General features: G+C 35.6%; 1 protein-coding gene across 1 annotated transcript in view; it reads left to right on the forward strand.

Annotated features, from left to right (window-relative positions):
• Window positions 1–8,151: 8,151 nt before the first annotated feature.
• The window catches only part of LOC140148649 (calcium/calmodulin-dependent protein kinase type 1-like), a 285,030-nt gene continuing 265,981 nt past the window's right edge, over window positions 8,152–27,200 (forward strand). The window contains 1 exon segment of the mRNA XM_072170681.1: window positions 8,152–8,337. Within this exon segment, the coding sequence (XP_072026782.1) occupies window positions 8,240–8,337 (98 nt within the window). The 5' untranslated portion in view covers window positions 8,152–8,239.

The raw sequence follows: 27,200 nt of genomic DNA on the forward strand, positions 1-27,200 counted from the left end.
AAGGGAAGGAGGGGGAGAGGGGAGCTCAAGAGTTGAGTGGAATAATAGGGAAGAGTGGATATCGAGTGTGGGGAGGGGGGGGGAGGAGGTTATATATAGGTGGCGGAGGGAACATAGGTAAGAGGTATGGGTTGTGCTTTCCGGGGGATAATCTAATTCATAATCAAATCATCTACATCATCATGCATCGTTTATATTTCAGACAACCCACCCCCACCCCTCAATATATGCACATGATTTCTACATGTAGGCCTAGGCCTCGATCCATCCTTTATGTCTCAACGATGTCTATGCATAACTTATCAAACGAATCTCGTAACTCGGGTGTAATTTTATGGTGTCATGGAAGTGTGCCACCTACGGCAGAGAGCATCAAAAGTCGCCCGCGTTGATAGATATCGATAATGAAAATGTTAGCACAATAGGCTATTATATACGTATGGTTATAGGCCATTATACTTTTGATTATATATACCCTCTTGTATCCTCCCAGCACAATAGTGTTATGATTGCATACCAGTTCATCTCCACATTTTAATCCCTTGATTTTTGGTTTCTGAACAATAGAGAAACCAAAACTATATATTTGAAATGAGGGAATGTCACGCCATGCTTGATAGCTTTTCGCCAGCCCATTCGGGGCTGGTACCTGTTTCAGGTTTGGGGTCAGTTTACTCAAGAGATTATATTTTAGTGGTATTGGAATGATTTTTTTTACTTTTTGTGGTTAAATTTTTTAAAAATATTTTAATTCGATTTGTTAGGAAAAGTAAGTATGTTTTGCCGTTTCAACGAACGAAAACGAGTGAGTATTACCAAAGTTATGTTTGAACTAATTAATTATGACTTTAAAAGTTTAAAGGCCTAAATGTAACAATAATAGTTAATATATATAGCATCATATGGTCAGCAGAAGAAAATCTGACATCACCTATGATGTCATATCAGTGTCCTTGACCGGGGTCCTTACTCCTTGACCACTGAACAGCGTGATATCATGTTGATAACAGATCTATAGAATCAACATCTTCATCATATCCCCGGATCATATCACAGATTCTCAACAATCTGTGATCATATGGACCATATTGATGTGAAAGTAGTTATCTATCATATCCTGTGTCGTTTTATGGATAAAAATGACTCAAAATGTTATTGATGAAATGGTTGCTATCATAAACATCAGTTTTGTCTTTTCAACGGGAAAAATCCGATGCAAAATAAAGTTTTTAGGGCCTAGCTATAATATGGGCATAATTTATGCATATAGTATTGAACAATGTACCCCATTTGACATGCACTTATAGATAAATAAATTGTCTTACTTTATTAATTTAATAACTTCTTTATTATAAATAAAATGACACATAACTATTTGATTCATAAAATTACATTCAACAAAATGATTGAAGAGAAAACACACAAGGCACTAGGCAGACTGTTATAGAATGGAGTATGTAAGATGCCATGTCCATAGCTTCGCAGGAGTTTCCGACTAGCAATCAACATGATCAGCACATTCAAAAAAACACAGTTTAAGAGTGAAGTAACCAGTCCTTTATAAATGTGCTGGCCACTATCTATTATAATATAGTAGGCTTAAACTATACATTGCGAATTAATTAAGTTATTTTAAAATAAAATGTACATGTAAGTTAACTCAAACCGGCAGTGTATATATCGAAAGCAGTGAAATCGGACATTCCTAAGCGAAGATATTGAGTTCGTAAGTTCTGGTATTACAAAATTAGAAATTGAGATATCGTGGGTAAAAAGCTGAAAAGACAAAAAAACCCAACGACAACAACAACAACAACAACAAAACAAACAGACCAGAACAATTTGGAGTACATGTAATGAATTAAAAGAGTTGACATGAGATTAGGAATTAATGTTTTCTGCTGTTTCAGTGTGCATGTTCTCATCGTTGATGGTTTGGTGGACTGTCATGTAGATGTAAGCGTGATCCTAAAAATGCCTTTCACATTGACCAAAACTAATTACAAGACCTCTTCTACATTGAGGCTGGCTTTCCCTTTTAAAGGGAATTTTTATTTATACTTTGTAAAAACAGAGAAGTGTTTACTTAACATGCTTATACGTCTTGTAACAGGTTGGTGCTACCAGACATTGGTTTTGCCATAGCAACCATAAATCTTGATTCAAGTACAATGTGTGACAAATTGCAGAATTAATTGGATTTGGTATATAAATCTGCGTCTATGCAATCACATATTGAAACATTAACGTGATATTTAATCAGGGGCGTAGCCAGCTTTCTTGGTCAGGAGGGGCAAAATAAAAATTTTGGGCCATAGACGAAAAAAGTGCAGTTGCATCATACAATACATTATACCGGTTTTGTTTTTAGAGAGGCTTTATTGGGACGATATGCGTCTGTAGCACACAAAATTTTATATTCTACACTATTTTGGCCCATGATCGGGGTGAATTTTGGTGGAAAAGGCGCTCCTCGCCCCTTTTCTTTTCCTTTGTCCTCCAGATTTTCTCTTTCATTTTTTTTGTCAGAGGGGCACATTTTTCTTTCATTTTTTTGTCAGGGGGGCACTCTGCCCCCTTGCCACCCCACTGGCTACGCTACTGTATTTAATGTATCTTTTATTATAACAACAATGTGCCTTTTAAAGGCAGTTTAATCAGGTTTAGATAATAAAATAAACAAAATTGTCGATAACAACGGAAGTGTATGTAACTGTCTATAAAAACGTACATGTTAATGATTAACATTTATAATAGCTGAAAATGGTTGAAATGATTTCATTGTGTTGGTCGTAAATCTGTTAAAATAATGACTATGGTTTTACAGTTCGAAGCAGCCAAGACCATTATGTTGGTGCTACCCGTCCGTTGATTACACCTGAATCCAGACTATACAAAGTAAGCGAGCCTTGTTTCTTGCTATCATCATAATCAACAGTTTGATGCTCAACTTGGACTTGTAAATTATTATCGACAACCGCATGAATGGAACAGTGGTGTTTTTGTAATTTAAGTTCATGCCTTATACTTTGCATGGATGCAGGATATCCTTTTCGTGATATCTATTTTCAGATTTTGAAAGCAAATGCCTGTGCTGGGTTTTCCAGATAATCCTAGGTCATCTAAGTCATCAAGTAAGATAGTATCGACTCTATGCTTTCTTGTTGAAGTACAACATATGAGAGAATTGCTACGAGTTTTAGAACAGCGTTATTACTTTATTTTGGTGACTTACTCATGTTAGTAAATCATAGGAAATGGCAGGTAAATCATACAAACTATACCCAATAGAGTACATTGTGTCTGACCAGGCTATGTCCAAATTAACCTAATGGATTTGGAGCTCGCTTGTGTTCTTTAGTTATTGCCTCTCTGGAGATAAAGTAGATATAAAAATTAATAGAGAAGTGGTCGTTCTTCATAAATCCGATATTAGATTCGTGCTTATTAACGGCGACGAGTACTGCTGCTATTACAGTGCCAGAAGCAAACATACGAGTGACTCCCGGTTTTTCGTGGAGGTGTTTTCGCTTTTCTTCTTCATCTCATATGCCTGAAAGACACATTCATGATAGGTGTATATTTTGACACAGAATTGCGCCCAAGTGAATCTGTATTGGGCAATAAAGTAATCGAGCTTCAAAACCGGTTACCGATACTTGTGAAAGTTTACGTTGATTTAGCCCTACAGCTGAATGTTTATAGGAAAATTAATTCAATTACTTTGTCTTAAACCAAGATATAATCTGTGAAATCAGTGCATTAAGGACGCATCAAAGACGATAGAGATGAAGATTTTGGGCCACGGATACGGCGTTGTTCTAGCTACACGACGAATGTAATTTTGCTGTCAAAAGGTCAAACGTAAAGGAATTCTATTTTTTTAGCAAAAAATCGCAAAAATGGTTGAAATGATTTCATTATGTTGGTTGGAAACCTTTTAAAATAATAACCATGTTTTTTGGTCGAAGTAGCCATAAGCATTATGTTGGTGTTACCCGGATCCTTTAATTACACCTTACTCCCTCACTTTTACAAAGTAAATACCTTGTTTCTTGCTACCATCATAATCTAAACAGTTTGATCTCATATGCCTTAAAGACACATTCATGATAGGTATATATTTTGACACAGAATTGCGCCCAAGTGAATCTGTATTGGACGATAAAATAATCGAGTTTCAGTATCGGTTACATCGGTTACCGAGACTTGTGAAAGTCTAGACTTCGTTGATTTAGCCCTACAGCTGAATTGACTATGTTTATAGGAAAATAAATTCAATTACTTTGTCTTAAACTTATAATCTGTGAAATCAGTGCATTATTAAAGACGCATCAAAGATGATAATAGAGATGAAGATTTTGACCACGGATACGGCGTTACCGTAGCTACACGACGAATGTAATTTTGCTGTCAAAGGGTAAAGCGTAAAGGAATCCTATTTTTTTAGAAAAAGAAATCGCAAAAATGGTTGAAATGATTTCATTATGTTGGTTGGAAACCTGTTAAAATAATAACCATGTTTTTGTCGAAGTAGCCATAAGCATTATGTTGGTGTTACCTGGATCCTTTAATTACACCTCACTCCCTGACTTTTACCAAGTAAAAGCCTTGTTTCTTGCTACCATCATAATCTAAATAGTTTGATGTTCAACTTGGACTTGCGAATTCTTACTGACTGTCGCATGAATGGAGCAGTATGTGTTTTTGTAATTAAAGTTCATGCTTTATACTTTGCATGGATGCAGGAGGATTTCCTTTTCGCGATAGCTACATGCTACTTTCAGATTTTGAGCCTAAAGCCTTTAGTAAGGCATTTTATACTCTGGTGTGTTTCTATAATGTAATCGTAGGTCATCTATGCTAGGTTCCCCCCGACAAAATGTCATCAAGTAAGATACAGGTAGTATCGAAACACTGTTCCAATCTAAAAGATAGCAATCCTTCTTTTTGTTGAAGTAAAACATATGAGAATTGCTATGAGTTATTAACTTATTTTGTTGATTCCTTCACGTTAGTAAATATTGAGAAATGCCAGATAAATCATGCGAACTAGACCCAATAGAGTGCATTTATGTCTGACCAGGCTATGTCAAAATTAACTAAATGGAGTTGGAGCTCGCTTGTGTTCTTTAGTTATTGCCTCTCTGGAGATAAAGTAGATATAAAAGTTAATAGAGAAGTGGTCGTTCATCATAAATCCGATATTAGATTCGTGCTTATTAACGGCGACGAGTACTGCTGCTATTACAGTGCCAGAAGCAAACATACGGGTGACTCCCGGTTTTTCGTGGAGGTGTTTTCGCTTTTCTTTTTCATCTCATATGCCTTAAAGACACATTCATGATAGGTATATATTTTGCCACAGAATTGCGCCCAAGTGAATCTGTATTGGACGATAAAATAATCGAGTTTCAGTATCGGTTACATCGGTTACCGAGACTTGTGAAAGTCTAGACTTCGTTGATTTAGCCCTACAGCTGAATTGACTATGTTTATAGGAAAATAAATTCGATTACTTTGTCTTAAACTTATAATCTGTGAAATCAGTGCATTATTAAAGACGCATCAAAGATGATAATAGAGATGAAGATTTTGACCACGGATACGGCGTTACCCTAGCTACACGACGAATGTAATTTTGCTGTCAAAGGGTCAAGCGTAAAGGAATCCTATTGTTTTAGAAAAGAAATCGCAAAAATGGTTGAAATGATTTCATTATGTTGGTTGGAAACCTTTTAAAATAATAACCATGTTTTTTGGTCGAAGTAGCCATAAGTATTATGTTGGTGTTACCCGGATCCTTTAATTACACCTTACTCCCTGAATTTTACAAAGTAAAAGCCTTGTTTCTTGCTACCATCATAATCTAAACAGTTTGATGTTTAACTTGGACTTGCGAATTCTTACTGACTGTCGCATGAATGGAGCAGTATGTGTTTTTGTAATTGAAGTTCATGCTTTATACTTTGCATGGATGCAGGAGGATATCCTTTTCGCGATAGCTACTTTCAGATTTTGAGCCTAAAGCCTTTAGTAAGGCATTTATACTCTAGTGTGTTTCTATATGTAATCGTAGGTCATCTATGCTAGGTTCCCCCCGACAAAATGTCATCAAGTAAGATACATGTAGTATCGAAACAAAACCTGTTCCAATCTAAAAGATAGCCATCATTCTTTTTGTTGAAGTAAAACATATGAGAATTGCTATGAGTTATTAACTTATTTGGTTGATTCCTTCACGTTAGTAAATATTGAGAAATGCCAGATAAATCATGCGAACTAGACCCAATAGAGTGCATTTATGTCTGACCAGGCTATGTCAAAATTAACTAAATGGAGTTGGAGCTCGCTTGTATTCTTTAGTTATTTTCTCTCTGGAGACCAGTAAAAGTAGATATAAAGTTAATAGAGAAGTGGTCGGGCATCATAAATCCGATATTAGATTCGTGCTTATTAACGGCGACCAGTGCTGCTGCTATTACAATGCCAGAAGCAAACATACGGGTGACTCGCGGTTTTTCGTGGAGGCGTTTTCGCTTTTCTTTTTCATCTCATATGCCTTAAAGACACATTCATGATAGGTGTATATTTTTACACAGAATTGCGCCCAAGTGAATCTGTAGTGGACGATAAAATAATTGAGTTTCAATATCGGTTATATCGGTTACCGAGACTTGTGAAAGTCTAGACTTCGTTGATTTAGCCCTACAGCTGAATTGACTATGTTTATAGGAAAATAAAATCGATTACTTTGTCTTAAACTTATAATCTGTGAAATCAGTGCATTATTAAGGATGCATCGAAGATGATAATAGAGATGAAGATAATGACCATCATATTGTACTATAGTCGAAACGGCGTTACCCTCTGCCCGATGAATGCCATTTTATTGTCAAAGTGTTAAGTGTCAAGAAATCCCATTTTGCATATACTGCTTCAACCTAGAAGTACAAACCAAATCTGTGGCATCGGGGGAGGTCGAAGTTTACATCACACGCCTAGCGTGTTAAAAAACGCGACGCATGAAGAGCGTGGTGCGCTCGTCAACTACAAATCGCGCAGCAGTTGGCGCGCCAAATAAGCATTTACACACGCATTGTTACAAAATCTGGCTCAGTAGTTCTAGGTAAAGAACGGGTCCTGGATGTACCCTTTTTAGGGCTAGGGCCCTATACGCCCAAGGCCAAACCATACTTTAGAGCTATCCGGATCCACGTATTACACGTCCCCCCCCCATACACCACCCAAGAAAACCCGACTTCACACCTGTCATTCGAACTAGTGCTTCACTAAATTTTCTTACTTCCTTACTTTTTATTTATTTATTTATTTATTTATTTATTTATTTTTATTTTGGTTTATTGGCCTGTGGTAAATACGCCATTTTCATTGCTATGCTTTAGAAACACACGCACATTAAACATGCACACTTAATAAATAAACGCTCACTGTCTGTCTACACTCGCACGAACAAAATCACAAAAACACTGAAATAAGTATCAAGTAGAAAAAAACTTCAAGTATTTTAAGAATAGTGTACTTTTTCCACTTTCCACACTACCAATGTGGAATTAACCTACACTCGCTCTGCAACCAGGTATTCTGGTAATGGCCCTAATGGTGTACACCAAATGCACAATACACGCACACCACAAACCCACACCACACCGGCCAGCCCTCACCCATATAAATAAATTTGCACACACAAATATATATCTAATTGTCCTTAAAACAGTTGCAAATATGAAAATCCAGACGGATACCGCCAGTCAGGTAGCGCTATAGATTTGAAGTCAAACCATACAAGTAGTAAATAATACACTTAGCCTACTTATTGAGAACGAACCACCCACCACATCTCGGTCGGGTGATTTCATGCACCCAATAATCATCAATCCCCAGGTAATATCCCTTTGGACAAAATTTTCCCTGATAAAATTCGCTACAGCTCTGGTTAGCCTTATTTCATTTTTCTACGTGATTTGATTAATTGCAGGTACAAGCGTGATGTCGTCTATCCAAGCAGACAACACAATATTCCCGCGTCACATTGCTTTGCTCGAGTCTAAGCCCGCCATCTAGTCGAATCTAAGCCTTGCACGTTCGTCATAAAGCTAACTCATTCTGCTTTAAGCACCCTTTGGTTCACCATCTCGGATCGTGTAGCCGAATTCGTGAAGGATAATAATAGACTTGTCTTCTGCTTTTTTGTGTGTCGGCAGTAAAACAGGAAAAGATGCCTTTCTTCAGGAAGAAACAACATGAAGCATTCAATGAGAGAGGTGATAAATTTTTGGATAAGTATATCTACAGACAAGGAGAAATACTTGGCAAGTAAGTCACTTTGTAATTACTACACCATATTTATGTGATCGATTGCATCGCAGATCCTGGAAAGAAATTTATACGTCGATATTTCCTGTGCGGATTTAGTAGCTTAGAACAAATTGCCATGTATAAATGTAACTTTATAATTACAGGGTTAAAATTTTATTCCATGTAATTGTAAAAGATAAGGTAGATCCCTTTGAAGCCAAGGTGAGAAATAATCAGATTAATTACAGCGTAATCACATTTTCTGAAGGCTTCGTCGTGAGCTGCCTTACCATGCTTACTGGTACCAGCTTTTCAGACACTACTTTAGTGGTGGAATGTGTGAACTATATTTTCTTGTGCCCAGAGGATATGAAGGGAGAAATATCTGGCGGTGAAATTCATTTAACACATTTAATCAAATTTTCCCTGGTTAGTGGTTGCTTTAACTTTAATACAAGTATTGTGTATATCGCGTCATGAAATTGCATACCTCGCCATGCAATATGATAGCTAAGTTCACAAACAGTGGAAGCAGTGGGAACTATTGAGTTCAAAGTCTTCGATAACAGAATGTTCATCGCCCTTGCTGAGTGGACGTACGTACTGACCATATAAATATTTGTATATTCAATACACAAATTCGCTTGCAACCTGTACGTATAATGATGAAACTAATCTGTGCAGCTAATTATTATAAACATTTGCTTTGAAAGGTCATGTACGATTATAATATGTGTTTAATTCTATTGCATCGTCAATTAAGTGTCAATTACACTACGGTATGAAAATGGTTAATTCATTTGTTCAACAAAAATAGATCCCATTTACGTCACTAACTCTCCACAAGTTCAACTATTACGGCTTATCGAATATCGTATTTTATATGAAAATATAATGAAATATAGAATATTGCAAATATTAGTTCACTAAATCTAACGAAACAGCAGAAGATTATCACGGGAATAACATTTTAGGAAAGTGACAGCGTTTATCACGATCAACTCTCCCGAAACTGTGTAAACTACAGTTTGCTATTGTCGCTCTTCTCCACGATTTACTATCTTTTGTAGTTTTAGGAATTTTAATACCCTCCTGATAACTGTGATCGTTCTTTCGAAACTTCCTACGTTAAGGACAGTTCTTGTTATTTCTGCATACCGTTCTATCTTTTGCGTAAATGTGCAAAATCCATTACAGCTATTGCTTACCAATTCAATCCAATTTAAATTTATATTATCAGCATTATTTATACAGTCAAAAACACTATATTGCACACCAATAAAGCACTCAACTTATACACTACCCCATTTCCATCAAAATTAGGAAATTGTCTTGCAACTTAATCAATAGTACCACAATTACATTTCTTTATCAGTACAATGGTGTACACGTGATAACTATATGCACGGCAAGACTAAGAATGAAGCAATATGACGCAAATAAGGCTGCTTTCTTTTAGGTGTCTCTGTTTTGATAAACGATGTTGTGCAAAAATCATTTACGCTTTACTCTTCATAAACAGAGTCATTTCATCACATGCATCTTGAATCAAACTATATTTCCCATGTGAGGTCTGTATCGCGATAAACCAAATCTAACATTGATTGAATGTACTACAGGTATAATCAGATTGAAATAGAACGTGATATCAAGCATTTATTATTTCACATTGTCTTTATAACTAACAATAACGTGACACTTGAAAGACACTCTATACTGCAAAGTGAGAACAACTTTAACAACAAATGAAATGCACCTGCAAGTTGACTTCAGATTTTGCCGTTTATTAACCCTGTACTTTTCCATTTTCATCAAAAACATGTCGTTTCTCAAACACGCTCTTCATGTATTCATCAGTATCCACAGAACGCTGTTATCATTACAGACTCGGGACCAGGTCACTATTTAGAAATTGTTTCAACAATTTGTTATTATTCGATTATAAACACACATTTGAGTGGTTTGTATCCGACCAACCTGTAAGAGCGTTTCTTGCCATTCCATCCAGCCCATTTATTTGCCACCATTGTTGCCATTAGTCAAATTTACTTACTACTCTCGCCTTCTGTATATTTATCACTTTTCAATCTATCTTCGTATTTATCTCCGACATGATGAATATCTTTTCATTACTTTTACATTCATTTTATCAATAAACGTTTGCTTTTGTTCAAATGAACGATCATTTCTTATAACATGTCATTGGTGCATTAATTGAAGCTAGGTTAGGAAAGGAATATCAAAATAATATAAAGGAAGAAATATAATAATAGAAAAAGAGTTTAATTACTACATCTGTCTTTGCTTTTATTCTGTACAAGACATATTTTTTGATTAATCGATTTTCTTGTAACTCATTTTCGATCACACCAAAAACAACAAACACTAATTTAAATCAACACCACCCAATAAAATATACACACTCATAAAGCAATACATCTGGTATTACGTTCGTTTGTTACTGTTTTTATAGAGACTTGCATAAAAAGAAGCGCAATATATTGTCACATGAAACATTTCCATCATAATGAATAAATGAAACTTGAAGAATGGAATATGTATGTCAGCCATTGACTATAAACACAACTGAATGATATGTGAAAATATGCTGTTGGAATCGAAATTGGATTGCATTTGCCATTTCCATACACCAAGGGTGACATTACAGCAATATAGACAACGATATGAATATGATGCCATACTCAATTGACCCTCTTTTTTTCGCACCCAGTATATATGGTATATGCCCGATATAAGGCAAAATAGCCCGTTGGCTCCGGTAACACAATATAGGAATGCCCGTGTATATAGATTTAAGTTTCTTGCCAAAGAAAACCTTGAAAAGGAAACGCTTTCGAGAGAATATAGGCAACATCCATATAGAATCGAAGACATTCATTACAAATACTCTTTGTTTGGACTTTATTTTCACATGCTATAATTTTTCGATTGAGACGCAGAGAAGATTATCTCGAGAAATGTCAATGTGTTAGAATTTTTTCTTTATGATATGATACAGCGATGTGAGTATATTTAAAAGCCAGATGTTAATAACGTAGTACCATCGATAAAATAATTTTATTTGGCAAATGTTTTTGATTGTTTGACAATCCGCTTGACCTAATTTAAAGCCCGCAAAGCAGAAACGCAATGAAAATACAGAAATCCGGAAATATTATTTACTACTCGTGAAGGTCAAACGTAAAAACGTATCCCATTTTACAGTTAATTCTGGATAATGAAAGTCCTTAGAGATAGGTATGGCATATATGTCATCTTCCAAGCAGTATAAGCCGTATAGGTTTAACCTGTCAGAAACTGTATTTTAAGCCTTGTAACATAATTTGTCCGAGTAGATACTGAGTACACGGAACACATCTATCTCGACATGCGGTTTGGGAAAAGTTTAACTGTGTCACGGTATAATCATCTTGCCAAGCATATTCTTCTGGGCAGTGTTCCGGACACCCTATTACATAACAACCGCCAAACCACCAGGCTTAAACGCCTCTAATGTAAGAAGGACTTCTTGTTGTACAAAAGACGGTAAAAAGTGGTTGTATTTAAATACTACTCTAAAAATTACGAATGGATCGGGCATAATCCATTAGGGCCGATTTCTCAAGGTCACTGGACACTTATTTTCATCTTATGGACATTCTGACTTTGCACCGTGAACCACGTTGGTTTGAACAAAGCTACTAAGCTGGTAAAGGAAAATTTCGACACAAGAGCAACAACATTCCTTCATTTGGAGTGGTATGTAGGAGCTAAAACTAACGATGGGATTTCAACGAGAAGGCCATTGTAAAGTTGTCGGAAAATGACTCTGACTTCATCAGGTACATGAAATGTTAATTGTCAATTCTCATATGGACGTGATGTATATAAAATACATTCCTCGTCAAATGACATTTACACTCTGTTGTATATTAGCAACATATCCCGGGAGCAGTGCTACCGCAAACCAAGACAATGCGTTCGAAAGTTACAATTCTAAAAATCAAAATCATGAACAACATAAAAATACCGAAATAAGAGTAATAAAATAATGACATCCAAAGGGTGCACGCAGACTACGGATCGATTATCACGTCGATTGTTGTCATCCAGCATGCCTAGAGAAGACATGCCATTTTGATCTTTGGCTCAAGTTTCATACAGTCGCTCATCATCGTCATCATCATCGATCTGACTATTTCAGTTTTCACTCTGACTTTTTTCTTGACATTCGGGGCTCAAGTTTTTGAATTGTACTAAGTCAATAAATACAAAATTATTTCCAGGGTTGAATGTTCAATAATCCTCATTTGATCCAGTAACATCAACTACTTGTATTACTGAAGAAAACAACTTGATAATTGAGTAGTATTTGAATTTCATTTGTTTGTTCCTTACGTCAATCTGCGTAATTTCTATTTAGTCTTACCTATTCAGTAATGGGTATGTTAATTTAGTAGATTGAGAGAGTGAAAGCGTTACAGTAGATCAAGAGTTTAAAATAAAAGAAAATCTAACCTTAATTTTCCCTCATTATATGACGCGTGAAAACTAATTCCGAATAGATCAAAAACAAAATAAACAATGTCACCTGGGGATGTCAACGATCATTATAGTAACCCATCAAGCACTACATCATTAGAAGGTTCGTTGTATCACCGTCAGACGGTCAATATGCTTGTTCATAATTCTACACAAACAGGTGCCGAGCTAGACTCTTTTGTTTCCTTGACCTTGTAAACGATACTTTGGCTACCTCGTGAATATCTTGCACATCTGGATTTCAATGGAATCTCTACAAAATATCAGACGAAGCAGGACATTGTTGTATACATACGAGTATAGTAGGATGAGATCTTAGTAGTGGCACTACTGTTTTTAAAATGAAACAAAAGAAGGGTGTTCAGATATTGTGTGATATTAATGGCGAGAACCAACAGATTACGTTTTCACTCTGTACTGCATGACAACGAAGCTTGAATTTTGAATTCTACTGACACGATGGAATACCACATTGTTTCAAGAGTTCAATGTTCAATAATTATCTGTTGATGAAGTAATCATGGCAACATATTAACCATCTGTATAACCGAAAGAGAATGGGGTCTTCAGTATTAATTTGTTTGTTTCTTACACCAATCTGCGTGATTTAGTTTAGTATTCTAGCTAAGACTTTAATTGCTAAATTTTAATGTACTCTTTTGCTAGACAACGAAGCTTGAGGTTTGACTTATACTGACACGATGGAATACCACATTCTTTCAAGAGTTCAATGTTCAATAATTATCATTAACTTTGATGCAATAATCATGCCAACTGTATAACCGAAAGAGAATGGGGTCTTCAGTATTAATGTGTCTGTTTCTTACACCAATCTACGTAATTTTATTAAGACTTTAATAATAATTTAAATGGCTGAATACTTGAAAATGTTACAGGTCTGGAATTTTTAATAATTAGGTACTGAGATATAATATCACCAAAGCATTACTGTCGAACAAAAGTTTATTAAAAGACAGCAAACTTCATCTGTGCTTGTACTTTTACGTTAGTGGTCACAAATTGAGTAATTTTGACATAATTCGGTCTGGACGAGTTCATTATTTCTTTATCTCAGGCAAAACCTATTATGTTGTTCATACACACCATGTTGTGTCGCAAAGGTACAGTTTTCCTTGCATTGATTGTCTGATTTATGAGTAACAGCAAAAATGGTAACTAGAAAGCAGCGTATGACACTGATGAAGAATATGACGGCAAATGTAAGAATATTAACATAAATTATAAGAAAGGACCTAAGATATGAAAATAAGTGTGATAAATTTTTCTTAGCATCTTTAATTCAGAAGACTATGTACGGCACTGTAATCGGATAAGTGATTGACTTATTTCAATGTTAAAATACATTCTAATTCCATCTAATTTTTCAGTGACATTCTTCTCTCGTCAAGACGAGAAACAGCAATCGCGTTTCCTCCATCGGAAACAGTGCATAGTACTTGTCATTCTCATAGTGTTGTTGATACATTGATGTATGCTTGAATTATAATATCTGTATGCTACAAAGGCTTCAGTAACTGAAAAGCGCGTTATCGTATTTCTTGAGTTGGGTATCGAGTGATAAATTGATGTTGTCTGCTCCAAATGGAAATTAGCATACGTGTTTCCCGCCAAAAATCATGGACAACAAGCATGTTACTTGCCTTGTAAGATGAGGTTATATCTCAACTTGTGTCAGTTTTCAGAAATTCCAAAAATTATTCAATTACGCTAAATACCGCGTATATATGGCACAGGATAGCTTAAATGTGCTCTCTAGATTTATATCTATAACTGTGTCAGTGTTCTTTGAAATAATTTTCAATAACGCTAAATATATGTGGCACATGCTAACTTTCATGCCCTCCTTAACGGCTGTTCTTTCCTTCGGAAGAGGGGTCGTGAATGTCCTGGTGTGTCATAGTTTTTAGACCAAAATTAAAGGGTCAAATATTGGGGTTGTTAGTTAAAATAAGGGAGTCATAAAATTATCAAGGGCTTGTGACTATTATAGTGTCATTTCAATATTGGCCAGAATTATAGTTTCAATCATAATTTCCAAATAAACTAGTAGAACAAAATATATAACAATTTGTTTGACCTGTTTTTGAATAATTTGCTTTGTCATTGCATTGTTGGACCTGAGATACGCGGTCATAAAATGTTTCAACCCCAGATAGGTAATAAAATTTGACTCGTTATACCGTATTCATTCTCTATGACATCTAATTATAACTATTCAATAGTTTCTGATTGGTTCTTGTCTTTTGTGCGGTACTTGTTGTGGCGTTCTGATGTGTCGAAATCGTTGTGTCTTTATACATGATGCGTATACAGCAAGATCTAATATTTACAAATATATCAGTAAACAAATAGACGATGTCACCTGACGATGTCAACGATATAATATGCGTTGACAAAGTAACCTATCAAATACAATAGCATTCGTTGTATCACCGTGATCACAGACAGACGGTCAATATGCTTGTTCATAATTCTACACAAACAGGTGCCGAGCTAGACTCTTGCGTTTCCTTGACCTTGTAAATGATACTTTGGCTACTTCGGGAATATCTTGCACACCTGGATTTCAATGGAATCCCTACAAAATATCAGACGAAGTAGGCCATTGCTGTATACATACGATTATAGTAGGATGAGATCTTAGTAGTGGTACTACTGTTTTTAAAATGACACAAAATAAGGGTGTTCAGATATTGCGTGATAATGATGGCGAGAACAATAGCCCACGTTTTCACTCTGTACTCTTTTGCTAGACAGCGAGGCTTGAGTTTTGAATTATACTGACACGATAAGATACCGCGTACATTCTTGCAAGAGTTCAATGTTCAATAATCATCATTAATTTTCATGGAAACATATTAAACATCTGTATAACCAAAAGAAAATGGTGTATTTTAAAAGTTGTTTGTTTCTTACATGCGTGATTTAGTCTAGTATTTTAGCTAAGACTTTAATTGCTAAATTTTAATGTACTCTTTTGCTAGACAACGAAGCTTGAGGTTTGTCTTACACTGACACGATGGAATACCACATTATTTCATGAGTTCAATGTTCAATAATCATAATTAATTTTGATGCAGTAAACATGGTAACATTAAGCATCTGTATAACCATAATAACCGAAACTGAATGTGGTCTTCAGTATTAATTTGTTTGTTTCTTACATAAATCTGCGCAATTTAGTCTAGCAATTTAGCCAAGACTAAAATAGCTCAATTTAAATGGCTGAATACTTGAAAATTTTACATTTACTTTACAATACTTAGGTTCTAAGATAAATATCATGAAAGCATTACTGTCGAATAAAGTTTATTTAAAGACAGCAAACTTCGTCGGTGCTTATGCTTTTACGTTAGTGGTCACAAATTGAGTTATTTTGACATAATTCGGTCTGGACGAGTTTATTATTTCTTTATCTCAGATGAACAAAAAGCACACACTGGCAAAACCTATTATGTTTATCATGTTTTGTATGATACAGTTTTCCTTGTATTGATTGTCTGTTTTATGAGTAATTGTTAAAATGGTGACTAGAAAACAACGTATGACACTGACGAAAAATATGACGGCAAATGTAAGAATATTAACATAAATTATAAGAAAGGACATAAGATGTGAAAATAAGTGTGATAAATTTTTTCTTGGCACCTTTAATTCAGAAGACTACGTACGGCACTTTAATCGGATAAGTGATTGACTTATTTCAATGTTAAAATACATTCTAATTCCATCTAATTTTCAGTGACATTCTTCTCTCGTCAAGACGAGATAGTATAAATACAGCAATCGCGTTTCCTCCATCGGAAACAGTGCATAGTACGTGTCATTCTTATAGTGTTGTTGATACATTGATGTATGCTCGAATTATAATATCTGTATACTACAAAGGCTTCAGTAACTGAAAAGCGCGTTATCGTATTTCTTGAGTTGGGTATCGAGTGATAAATTGATGTTGTCTGCTCCAAATGGAAATTAGCATACGTGTTTCCCGCCAAAAAATCATGGACAACAAGCCTTGTTACTTGCCTTGTAAGATGAGGTTATATCTCAACTTGTGTCAGTTTTCAGAAATTCCAAAAATTATTCAATTACGCTAAATATATATGGCACATGATAGCTTTCATGTGCTCTTTAGATTTATATCTGTGTTCTTTGACATGCTTCAATTGTGCTAAATATATATGTGGCACATGCTAACCTTTATGTCCTACGGCTGTTCTTTCCTTCGGAAGAGGGGTCGTGAATTTACTGGCGTGTCATAGCTTTTTACACCAAAATAGGGGTCATATATTGGGGTTTTTTAATAAGGGGGTCATAAAATTATCAAGGGCTTGTGACTATGAAAGTGTCATTTCAATAGTTGCCAGAATTTCAGTTACAATCATACTTTCCAAATAAACTACTAGTAGTAGAACAAAATATATAACAAATTGTTTTGACCTGTTTTGGAATAATTTGCTTTGTCATAGCATTGTTGGACCTGAGATAGGGTCATAAAAAGTTTCAACCCCAGATAGGTAATAAAATTTGACTCTCTATATTCATTTTCTATGCCTTCTAATTATAATTATTTAATAGTTTCTGATTGGTTCTTGTCTTTTATGCGGTATTAGTTGTGACGTATCGTTGTGTGTTTATACATGATGCGTATACAGCAAGATCCAATATTTACAAATATATCAGTAAACAAATAGACGATGTCACCTGGCGATGTCAACAATATAATATGCGTTGACAAAGTAACCTATCAAATACAATAGCATTCGTTGTATCACCGTGATCACAGACAGACGGTCAATATGCTTGACACAAACAGGTGCTGAGCTAGAATCTAGTGTTGCTTTCTAAACAATACTTCGGTTACCTCGTGAGTATATAGTTTGTACACCTGGGTTTATATGGAAACGTCGTTTAAGGTCATTGCCGATGTATACACGTTATGATGAGATCTTAGATTCTGCCGGCTGCAGTATTCCACGGTGAACATATCTAAATCACTGGGAGTGATATTTTTAAAGAAAACATGTATACTTTATTCGACCATAAAGGCAAGACTCATATAATATTGTAGATGGTGTAGAAGGGGATGCAGCCAACCTGCGCTATTACGCGCGGTAAATAAAAAACAGAATAATTTTTCCCATTTGTAAGTTGAACAAAGTTTAGTGATAGTCCATCAGATTAAGCTTTCTAATGTCCTGAAACCATTGAAGGCCTACTCATTTTATACAATAATATGCTGTGGAGATTATTATTGACGCTGCATCACCACTAGCAGCAGATTTGTTGTACACACCAGCTTCAGGGATACACTATTAAAATATCAGATGTCTCAAATCAATTAAAAAGAACTGGGTATACATGTAGTTGTAAAAGGTTGCCCATATCAATGTATTTTTATACACGTAGCCTACGTTGACTTCAAACAGGTGCATCGTTGGGTCCCGTTTTCTACTACAGTAAGATTATCAGAAAGAAGGGGGTCAAGAAAGTTCTTGGAAAATTGAAATTTACAAATTGAAATGGTTCGCAGATTGTAATGTCAGATTGAGTATGTAAAACAAGCAGGTGCAGACAAAATGTGAAATCCGTTAATACCACACGGACGGTTTTCGATGGAAACCTATTCAATTACGTTAGGTGTTGTCACTGCATTATATGCTACAACAAAGTGTGCGTTTTCCAGAACTGATCCTCTCAAAAGGAACGTCCTTGTAATGCTAATATTTGTCTTTGTTTAAGGTTAAGAAATTAGAGATACATTACTCTGGTTTCACTCTTACTAAACTCCTCAATAAAAGTTTGGAAAGTTTTTTTCAAGCATCTACATCTCAGATTATTTGTAACATATTCATATCGTATTGCATATCAATGAACAGCTTGTTTATTCCCCTTTACACTTTTGAAACAATCACCTTTTTCACGGCGGCTGAGTACACGTCTTGTGAATGTAGTGGGGTCTCAAACAGAATGTGCCAAATTGTCCATTATTCTGTGCAGCAAGCTTCAATCCCATATCTTCGCAATCTGGGACTTATTGCAATACTTCAAGATGGCAACACTTGTAAGGGGAAATACCTGTCCATTGATATGCAACACGATATGACCATGTCACAAATATTATAAGATATAAATGCTTGAAAAATAACTTTCCAAACTTTTGTTAAGGTGTTTAGTTGAGGAGGTAAAGTTGGAGTAAGCTCCAAAGATCAACCACTTCAAGGTCAAATGTGTTTTATCATATTTAAAGCAAATTTTCACTACTTCAGTCCATTTGGACAGCATTACTGCCATAGGATGGAAATACTAAAACAGATTTCTACTTGATAAATCACCGTAAATAGTACCAATTAGTTAATTTGAGATCTATATGATCCTTACGTCTGTAATTGACATGTTTTTTAAATGTAACCCGTAGCGTCTTTTGTCATACTTAAAAGGTTTGTAGCTTACACTTTATTACACATGAAACACAAATTGTGCAAGGAATGGACTTGCGAGATTAGTCTATAGGATTGACTTAAGTAGGGGTATGAATAAATACGGTAGTATTATGTGAATAAGTTGGTAACAAAAGTAAAATTTCCCTGAATTAAGATTGTGGCTATGAATATAACATTTTCATAATCAACGTGCAAATTTCTCCAATCCCTAGCTCCCAAAATGTTTTGATATTGTTAATATTGCATACATTTAGCTACTTTTTGTTCCTTGTATAAGTCACAAATTACGTGCTAAGAAATGCATACCATCTCGCTTTCTCCCTATCTATTGCTATCCATACATTCTATGGTTTAAATAAATTATTAGTCGTTGTTGGCACAAACCTCCCATCCGGTGAATCGCCTAGTTAATACGATAAATGTTGCATTGAGTTGATTCACGGCCAGTGTTGCCATGAATCGTGAAGACGCTTGATGATGACAAGATGTCAAAATATTTACCTTGCCATTGGATTGTCGTACAAATTAACCCTACATGGAGTGACTTTACGCAATGCAAAACAAGGGCAATTTTATACGATAGCCAATGACTGGCTACCTCAGAAGCCTCTCTATGGGAGATGTAGCAATTAGAATACATAGCCCAATTCGGTGAATAAATGCGATATTGTCAACTTTATTAAAAGTACCGAATTGAATCCCTTTGCGAAGCTTTCTACCGCGCCACAGTTTATTGCACTTGATTTTTAAGTTGTGAGCACGTTTATCGGTCGTCGTTGGGAGAGTTAATTTACCCAAGGCAAAAGCTAATAAGAATGCAAAGTTTTTGAGTCTGTTTCTATTTTATCAAACTCGTTAATTCTCGCACAACGCAATGTACGGATTCGGAAAAACAAACACTGGATTTCTTGGATAATGATATCACGTCGATGTATAAGCGAAGAATCATTTTGATTAAATTGAAATTACTGTCTTGAAAAACAGCGCAAGATAGCATTTGCGGTGATGTTGATGGAAAGGACACTCGTTTCTTTAATTGTCTAAGTTTAAGCAACTTGTTTTAGAACGCGAGCCACAAAATATGGCTGAGTTTCGTCGTTTTTAACAAAATGTACGCGTAATACCTCCCTCAGCATTCCTCCTTACTTGGCTTAAAAACTTGTTATAACTAACCCTCCTTTAAGAACTGTTTTGGTGTGGCTTTTTAAAGCCAAAATGTGTTTATCAGGGTAACAAATTGACGTGTGGAGTTGTGTGATCCAGTCAGACAACGTCTCTTTAGTCCTGGCCGCCGGGAACACAGATCCAAACTCATCCACTTTTCTGGGGCAAACTTAAGCTTTTTAGGCGGTTTACAGAACATAATGGTACTTGACCTAAATGACCTTTATACTTTAGTGATCAGATATTTATAAAACCAAGATATTGTCTGTTATATGGTAATGCTTAGCATATGGTGGACATTGGTACTTAATTATTATGCTTGGGTCAGATGAACTAATTTCGGATTCAGACGGTTTAATATAAACAAGATGTTCGTTAGACTTGAACGTGATCATTCTTACACATGTAAATAAGGACCGGGTAAAGTGTGTTGACTCAAAAGTTTGTGGCTATACTGCTTAAGCATGATGAATATATCCGGCTCTTAACATCACGTGTTACATAAATTCTCAACCTGAGGGCCCTAGGATGGGCACTTGAGAATGCCTGCTTTGAATGGAGAGAGATAAAGAGATCGACGTAAAAGACTTGGGACCTGGTTGTAGTGGCGGGCCTCAGTGAGCAGTGTCTATGGATGACTATCCCAGTGGGCACACCTGACGTTGACATCACGTTGAAATCACGTTTAAAATTCGACGTCGAAATCAGCTTGAAATCACGTTGTATTTGCAAATGGACTTCAACCTGATGGTGTTCAACCTGATTTCAACCCGATTTCAAACTAGAGGTTAGTTGAAATCAGGTTGAAATCAGGTTAGGTTGAAACTTCGACGTTGTATCAACCTTGATTCAACGTCGAACTCCTAACCTGTGCCCACTGGGTATACCTGCAGAATTGGCAACATTTGTCCAGTGTTGATCTCTTGTAATGGATGAAATATAAAATATAAGACAATCTACACTATACGAGATAAGCATACGCTAATGGTATTTAGGGTAATTACATGATAGCCCCGTTGTATTCACCAAAGCATCTCTTAGCTTATGAATCAATACTAATACTGTAGCCCATAGTTGTTGTCTCGCATACTTATGTTGGCAGAAGAAGAATTTTGGTAAGCACTGTATCATGCCTGCAATTCAAATTCAATAACTGAGAAAGTAGATATTAATGATGCTCACCTCCTCCGGGGATCTAACTCGGGACCACTTACACGAGTGTCAAATATCATAAGGTGCCACCATTATCGTTGTGGCTGTTCTGAACTAATTTACGTAATAATTAATTACCGTATATATTGTATTTAGTATTCTTGAAAATAAGTTTTGAACCAATTTCAATAATCTTTGCCCTTTGAGATTTAGAATACACATGTGTGAACATAATGGTAATTGTTAGTACCTCTAGAATAAAGATTCATTACACCTATTCTATTGGTTAAATTTTTGTTCCAGTATTTTGTACTATTTTTTAGACTTTACGTCTGCAGACTATCGCATATCGTCAGAAATCCAATATTTCTCTGATTTTGTCATGTTTTCTAGGACAATGACACCGTATGAATATACGCCTGATCTTTTTATATCATGTTATGCATTTCAAACGCTGAAGGATATCTTCGACGAACGATTCTACATGTATATTAGAGAATTTAACAAACAGGATATAAAAAATCATACAACTCAGTCCGTAAAATACAGCATATTTGTATGGAGACCTATTATTGAAGATTAGGCGAACTGGGTCATGAGGCAAATACTTAACTTTTGCCTGAATCTAATTTGATGTTGTCTAATATCACCTTGCAAACAAACCTCTCCCCTGTCCCATCTCGTTGTTGTTTATCAATGGAAATCGTTACAAAACGAATACAATACATGTCAATTTGAATTTTATGCCTGATGGTTATATATCTACTTATTTTCTATCTTATGTTTCATATACCGATTTTAGGTAACGTATTAGACTTGTTGTGATATGTTCATGTACGACCAAATGCATACACATTCTAAAAACAGTTCCTTATATATTAGATCTATGAGTGTGAGTGCATGTGTTGTGTGTTGTGTGTATTTGGTAGGGATGTTTAAGTGTAAGGTGCTTACATGCAAACGAGTCTGCCTGTTTTCATGTACGTATTATTTTTGTATAGTAAGGTTTTCAAGAATATTCTGTGCTATTGAGGAAAGTGGTAAAGCCATACAATTAGTTCTCGAAATACATAAACGTGATGGGTTATAAGGTGTACGTGTCTGCTTTAGAAACGCAATGGAAATACAGAAATCCGGAAATATTATTTACTACACGTGAAGGTCAAACGTAAAAACGTATCCCATTTTACAGTTAATTCTGGATAATGAAAGTCCTAAGAGATAAGTATGGCATATATGTCATCTTTCAATCAGTATAAGCCGTTTAGGTTCAACCTGTCAGAAACTGTATTTTAAGCCTTGTAACATAATTTGTCCGAGTAGATACTGAGTACACGGAACACATCTATCTTGACATGCGGTTTGGGAAAACTGTGTCACCGGTATAATCATCTTGCCAAGCTTATTCTTCTGGGCAGAGTACCAGACACCCTATAACATAACAACCACCATACCACCAGGCTTAGGCGCCTCTAATGTAAGAAGGGCTTCTTGTTGAACAAAAGACGGTAAAAAGTAGTTGTATACTACTCTCAAAAATTACGAATGGCTCGGGCATAATCCATTAGGGCCGATTTCTCAAGGTCACTGGACACTTATTTTCATCTTATGGATATTCTGACTTTGCATCGTGAACTACGCTGATTTGAACAACTACTAAGCTGGTAAAGGAAAGCTTCGACACAAGAGCAACAACTTTCCTTCATTTGGTGTGGAGGAGCTAAAACTAACGATGGGATTTCAACGAGAAGGCCATTGTAAAGTTGTCGGAAATGATTCTGACTTCATCAGGTACCTGAATACTTAACTGTCAATTCTCATATGGACGTGATGTATATAAAATATATATATATTCCTCGTCAAATGGCATTATTTTGCACTCTGTTGTATACTACTACTAGCAACAGCTCCCAAGAGCAATGCTACCGCAAACCAAGACCATGCGCTCAACGGTTACGATCTGAAAATCAAAATCATGAACAACATAAAAAATACCGAAATAAGAGTAATAAAATAATGACATCCAAACGGTGCACGCAGACTACGGATCGATTATCACGTCGATTGTTGTCATCCAGCATGCCTAGAGAATATATGCCATTTTGATCTTTGGCTCAAGTTTCATACAGTCGCTCATCATCGTCATCATCTTCGATCTGACTATTTCAGTTTTCACTCTGACTTTTTTCTTGACATTCGGGGCTCAAGTTTTTCAATTGTACTAAGTCAATAAATACAAAATTCTTTCCAGGGTTGAATGTTCAATAATCCTTGTTTGATCCAGTAACATCAACTACTTGTATTACTGAAGAAAACAACTTGATAATTGAGTAGTATTTGAATTTCATTTGTTTGTTCCTTACGTCAATCTGCGTAATTTCTATTTAGTCCTACCTATTCAGTAATGGGTCTGTTAATTTCTATTAGTAGATTGAGAGAGTGAGAGCGTTACAGTAGATCAAGAGTTTAAAAGAAAATCTAACCTTAATTTTCCCTCATTATATGACGCGTGAAAAGTAAGAACTAATTACGAATAGATCAAAAACAAAATAAACAATGTCACCTGGGATGTCAGCGATCATTATAGATTATAGATCACTACATCATTAGAAGGTTCGTTGTATCACAGACAGACGGTCAATATGCTTGTTCATAATTCTACACAAACAGGTGCCGAGCTAGACTCTTTCGTTTCCTTGACCTTGTAAACGATACTTTGGCTACCTCGTGAATATCTCGCACATTTGGATTTCAATGGAATCCCTACAAGATATCAGACGAAGCAGGACATTGCTGTATACATACGATTATAGTAGGATGAGATCTTAGTAGTGGCACTACTGTTTTTAAAATGAAACAAAAGAAGGGTGTTCAGATATTGTGTGATATTAATGGCGAGAACAATAGCCCACCAGATTACGTGTTCACTCTGTACTGCATGACAACGAAGCTTAGTTTTGAATTATACTGACACGATGGAATACCACGTTCTTTCAAGAGTTCAATGTTCAATAATTATCTGTTGATGAGGTAATCATGGCAACATATTAACCATCTGTATAACCGAAGAGAATGGGGTCTTCAGTATTTTAATACTGAAGACCCCATTCTCTTTCGGTTATACAAATTAAAATTGTTTGTTTCTTACAAAATCTGCGTGATTGCTAGACAACGAAGCTTGAGATTTGACTTATACTGGCACGATAGAATACCACATTACCGTATTTCATGAGTTCAATGTTCAATAATCATCATTACTTTTGATGCAGTAATCATGGTAACATTAAACATCTGTATAACCGAAACTGAATGTGGTCTTCAGTATTAATTTGTTTGTTTCTTACACAAATCGCAATTCAGTTTAGCAATTTAGCCAAGACTGAAATAGCTAAATTTAAATGGCTGAATACTTGAAAATGTAACATGTACTTAACAGGTCTGGAATTTTCAATACTTATGTTCTGAGATATAATATCATGAAAGCATTACTGTCGAACAAAGGTTTATTAAAAGACAGTAAACTTCATAGTTGCTTATACTTTCACGTTATTGGTCACGAATTGAGTTATCTTGACATAATTCGGTCTGGATGAGTTCATTATTTCTTTATCTCAGATGAACACAGATGAAGCTCACACTGGCAAACATACGATGTTGTTCATACACACCATGTTTTGTCGCAAATGTGCAGTTTTCCTTGCATTGGTTGTCTGCTTTATGAGTAACTGCCAAAATGGTGACTAGAAAATAACAGCAAATGTAAGAATATTAACATAAATTATAAGAAAGGACATAAGATGTGAAAATAAGTGTGATAAATGTTTCTTGGCACCTTTAATTCAGAAGACTATGTACGGCACTGTAATCGGATAAGTGATTGACTTATTTCAATGTTAAAATACATTCTAATTCCATCTAATTTTTCAGTGACATTCTTCTCTCGTCAAGACGAGAAACAGCAATCGCGTTTCCTCCATCGGAAACAGTGCATAGTACTTGTCATTCTCATAGTGTTGTTGATACATTGATGTATGCTTGAATTATAATATCTATATACTACAAAGGCTCCAGTAACTGAAAAGCGCGTTATCGTATTTCTTGAGCTGGGTATCGAGTGATAAATTGATGTTGTCTGCTCCAAATGGAAAATAGCATACGTGTTTCCCACCAAAAACTCATGGACAACAAGCATGTTACTTGCCTTGTGAGATGAGGTTATATCTCAACTTGTGTCAGTTTTCAGAAATTCCAAAAATTATTCAATTACGCTAAATATATATGGCATAGGATAGCTTAAATGTGCTCTTTAGATTTATATCTGTGTTCTTTGACATACTTCAATTGTGCTAAATATATGTGCACATGCTAACCTTTATGTCCTCCATAAACGGCTGTTCTTTCCTTCGGAAGAGGGGTCGTGAATTTACTGGCGTGTCATAGTTTTTACACCAAAATAGGGGTCTATAAGGGGGTCATAAAATTATCAAGGGCTTGTGACTATGAAAGTGTCATTTCAATAGTTGCCAGAATTTCAGTTACAATCAAACTTTACAAATAAACTACCAGTAAAAGAACAAAATATATAACAAATTGTTTTGACCTGTTTTGGAATAATTTGCTTTGTCACAGCATTGTCGGACCCGAGATAGGGTCATACAAAGTTTCAACCCCAGATAGGTAATACTATTTGACTCTCTATATTCATTTTCTATGCCTTCTAATTATAATCATTCAATAGTTTCTGATTGGTTCTTGTCTTTTGTGCGGTATTAGTTGTGACGTACCGTAATAATGTGTCGAAATCGTTGTGTGTTTATACATGATGCGTATACAGCAAGATCCAATATTTACAAATATATCAGTAAACAAATAGACGATGTCACCTGGCGATGTCAACGATATAATATGCGTTGATAAAGCAACCTATCAAATACAATATCGTTCGTTGTATCACCGTGATCACAGACAGACGGTCAATATACTTGTTCATAATTCTACACAAACAGGTGCCGAGCTTGTGTTTCTTTCTAAACAATACTTCGGTTACCTCGTGAGTATATATATGCACCTGGGTTTATATGGAAACGTCGTTTAAGGTCATTGCCGATGTATACACGTTATGATGAGATCTTAGATTCTGCCGGCTGCAGTATTCCACGGTGAACATATCTAAATCACTGGGAGTGATGTTTTTAAAGAAAACATGTATACTTTATTCGACCATAAAAGGCAAGACTCATAATATCGTAAATGGTGTAGAAGGGGATGCAGTATGCACGCAGATGGGTGCAGCCAACCTGCGCTATTTTACGCGCGGTAATAAAAAACAGAATAATTTTTCCCATTTGTAAGTTGAACAAAGTTTAGTGATAGTCCATCAGATTAAGCTTTCTAATGTCCTGAAACCATTGAAGTCCTACTCATTTGATAAAATAATATACTGTGGAGATTATTATTGACGCTGCACCACCACTAGCAGCAGATTTGTTGTACACACCAGCTTCAGGGACACACTATTAAAATATCAGATGTCTCAAATCAATTAAAAAGAACTGGGTA

The sequence above is a fragment of the Amphiura filiformis genome, chromosome 3, assembly GCF_039555335.1.
Source record: "Amphiura filiformis chromosome 3, Afil_fr2py, whole genome shotgun sequence".
In the NCBI taxonomy this organism is placed as follows: Eukaryota; Metazoa; Echinodermata; class Ophiuroidea; order Amphilepidida; family Amphiuridae; genus Amphiura; species Amphiura filiformis.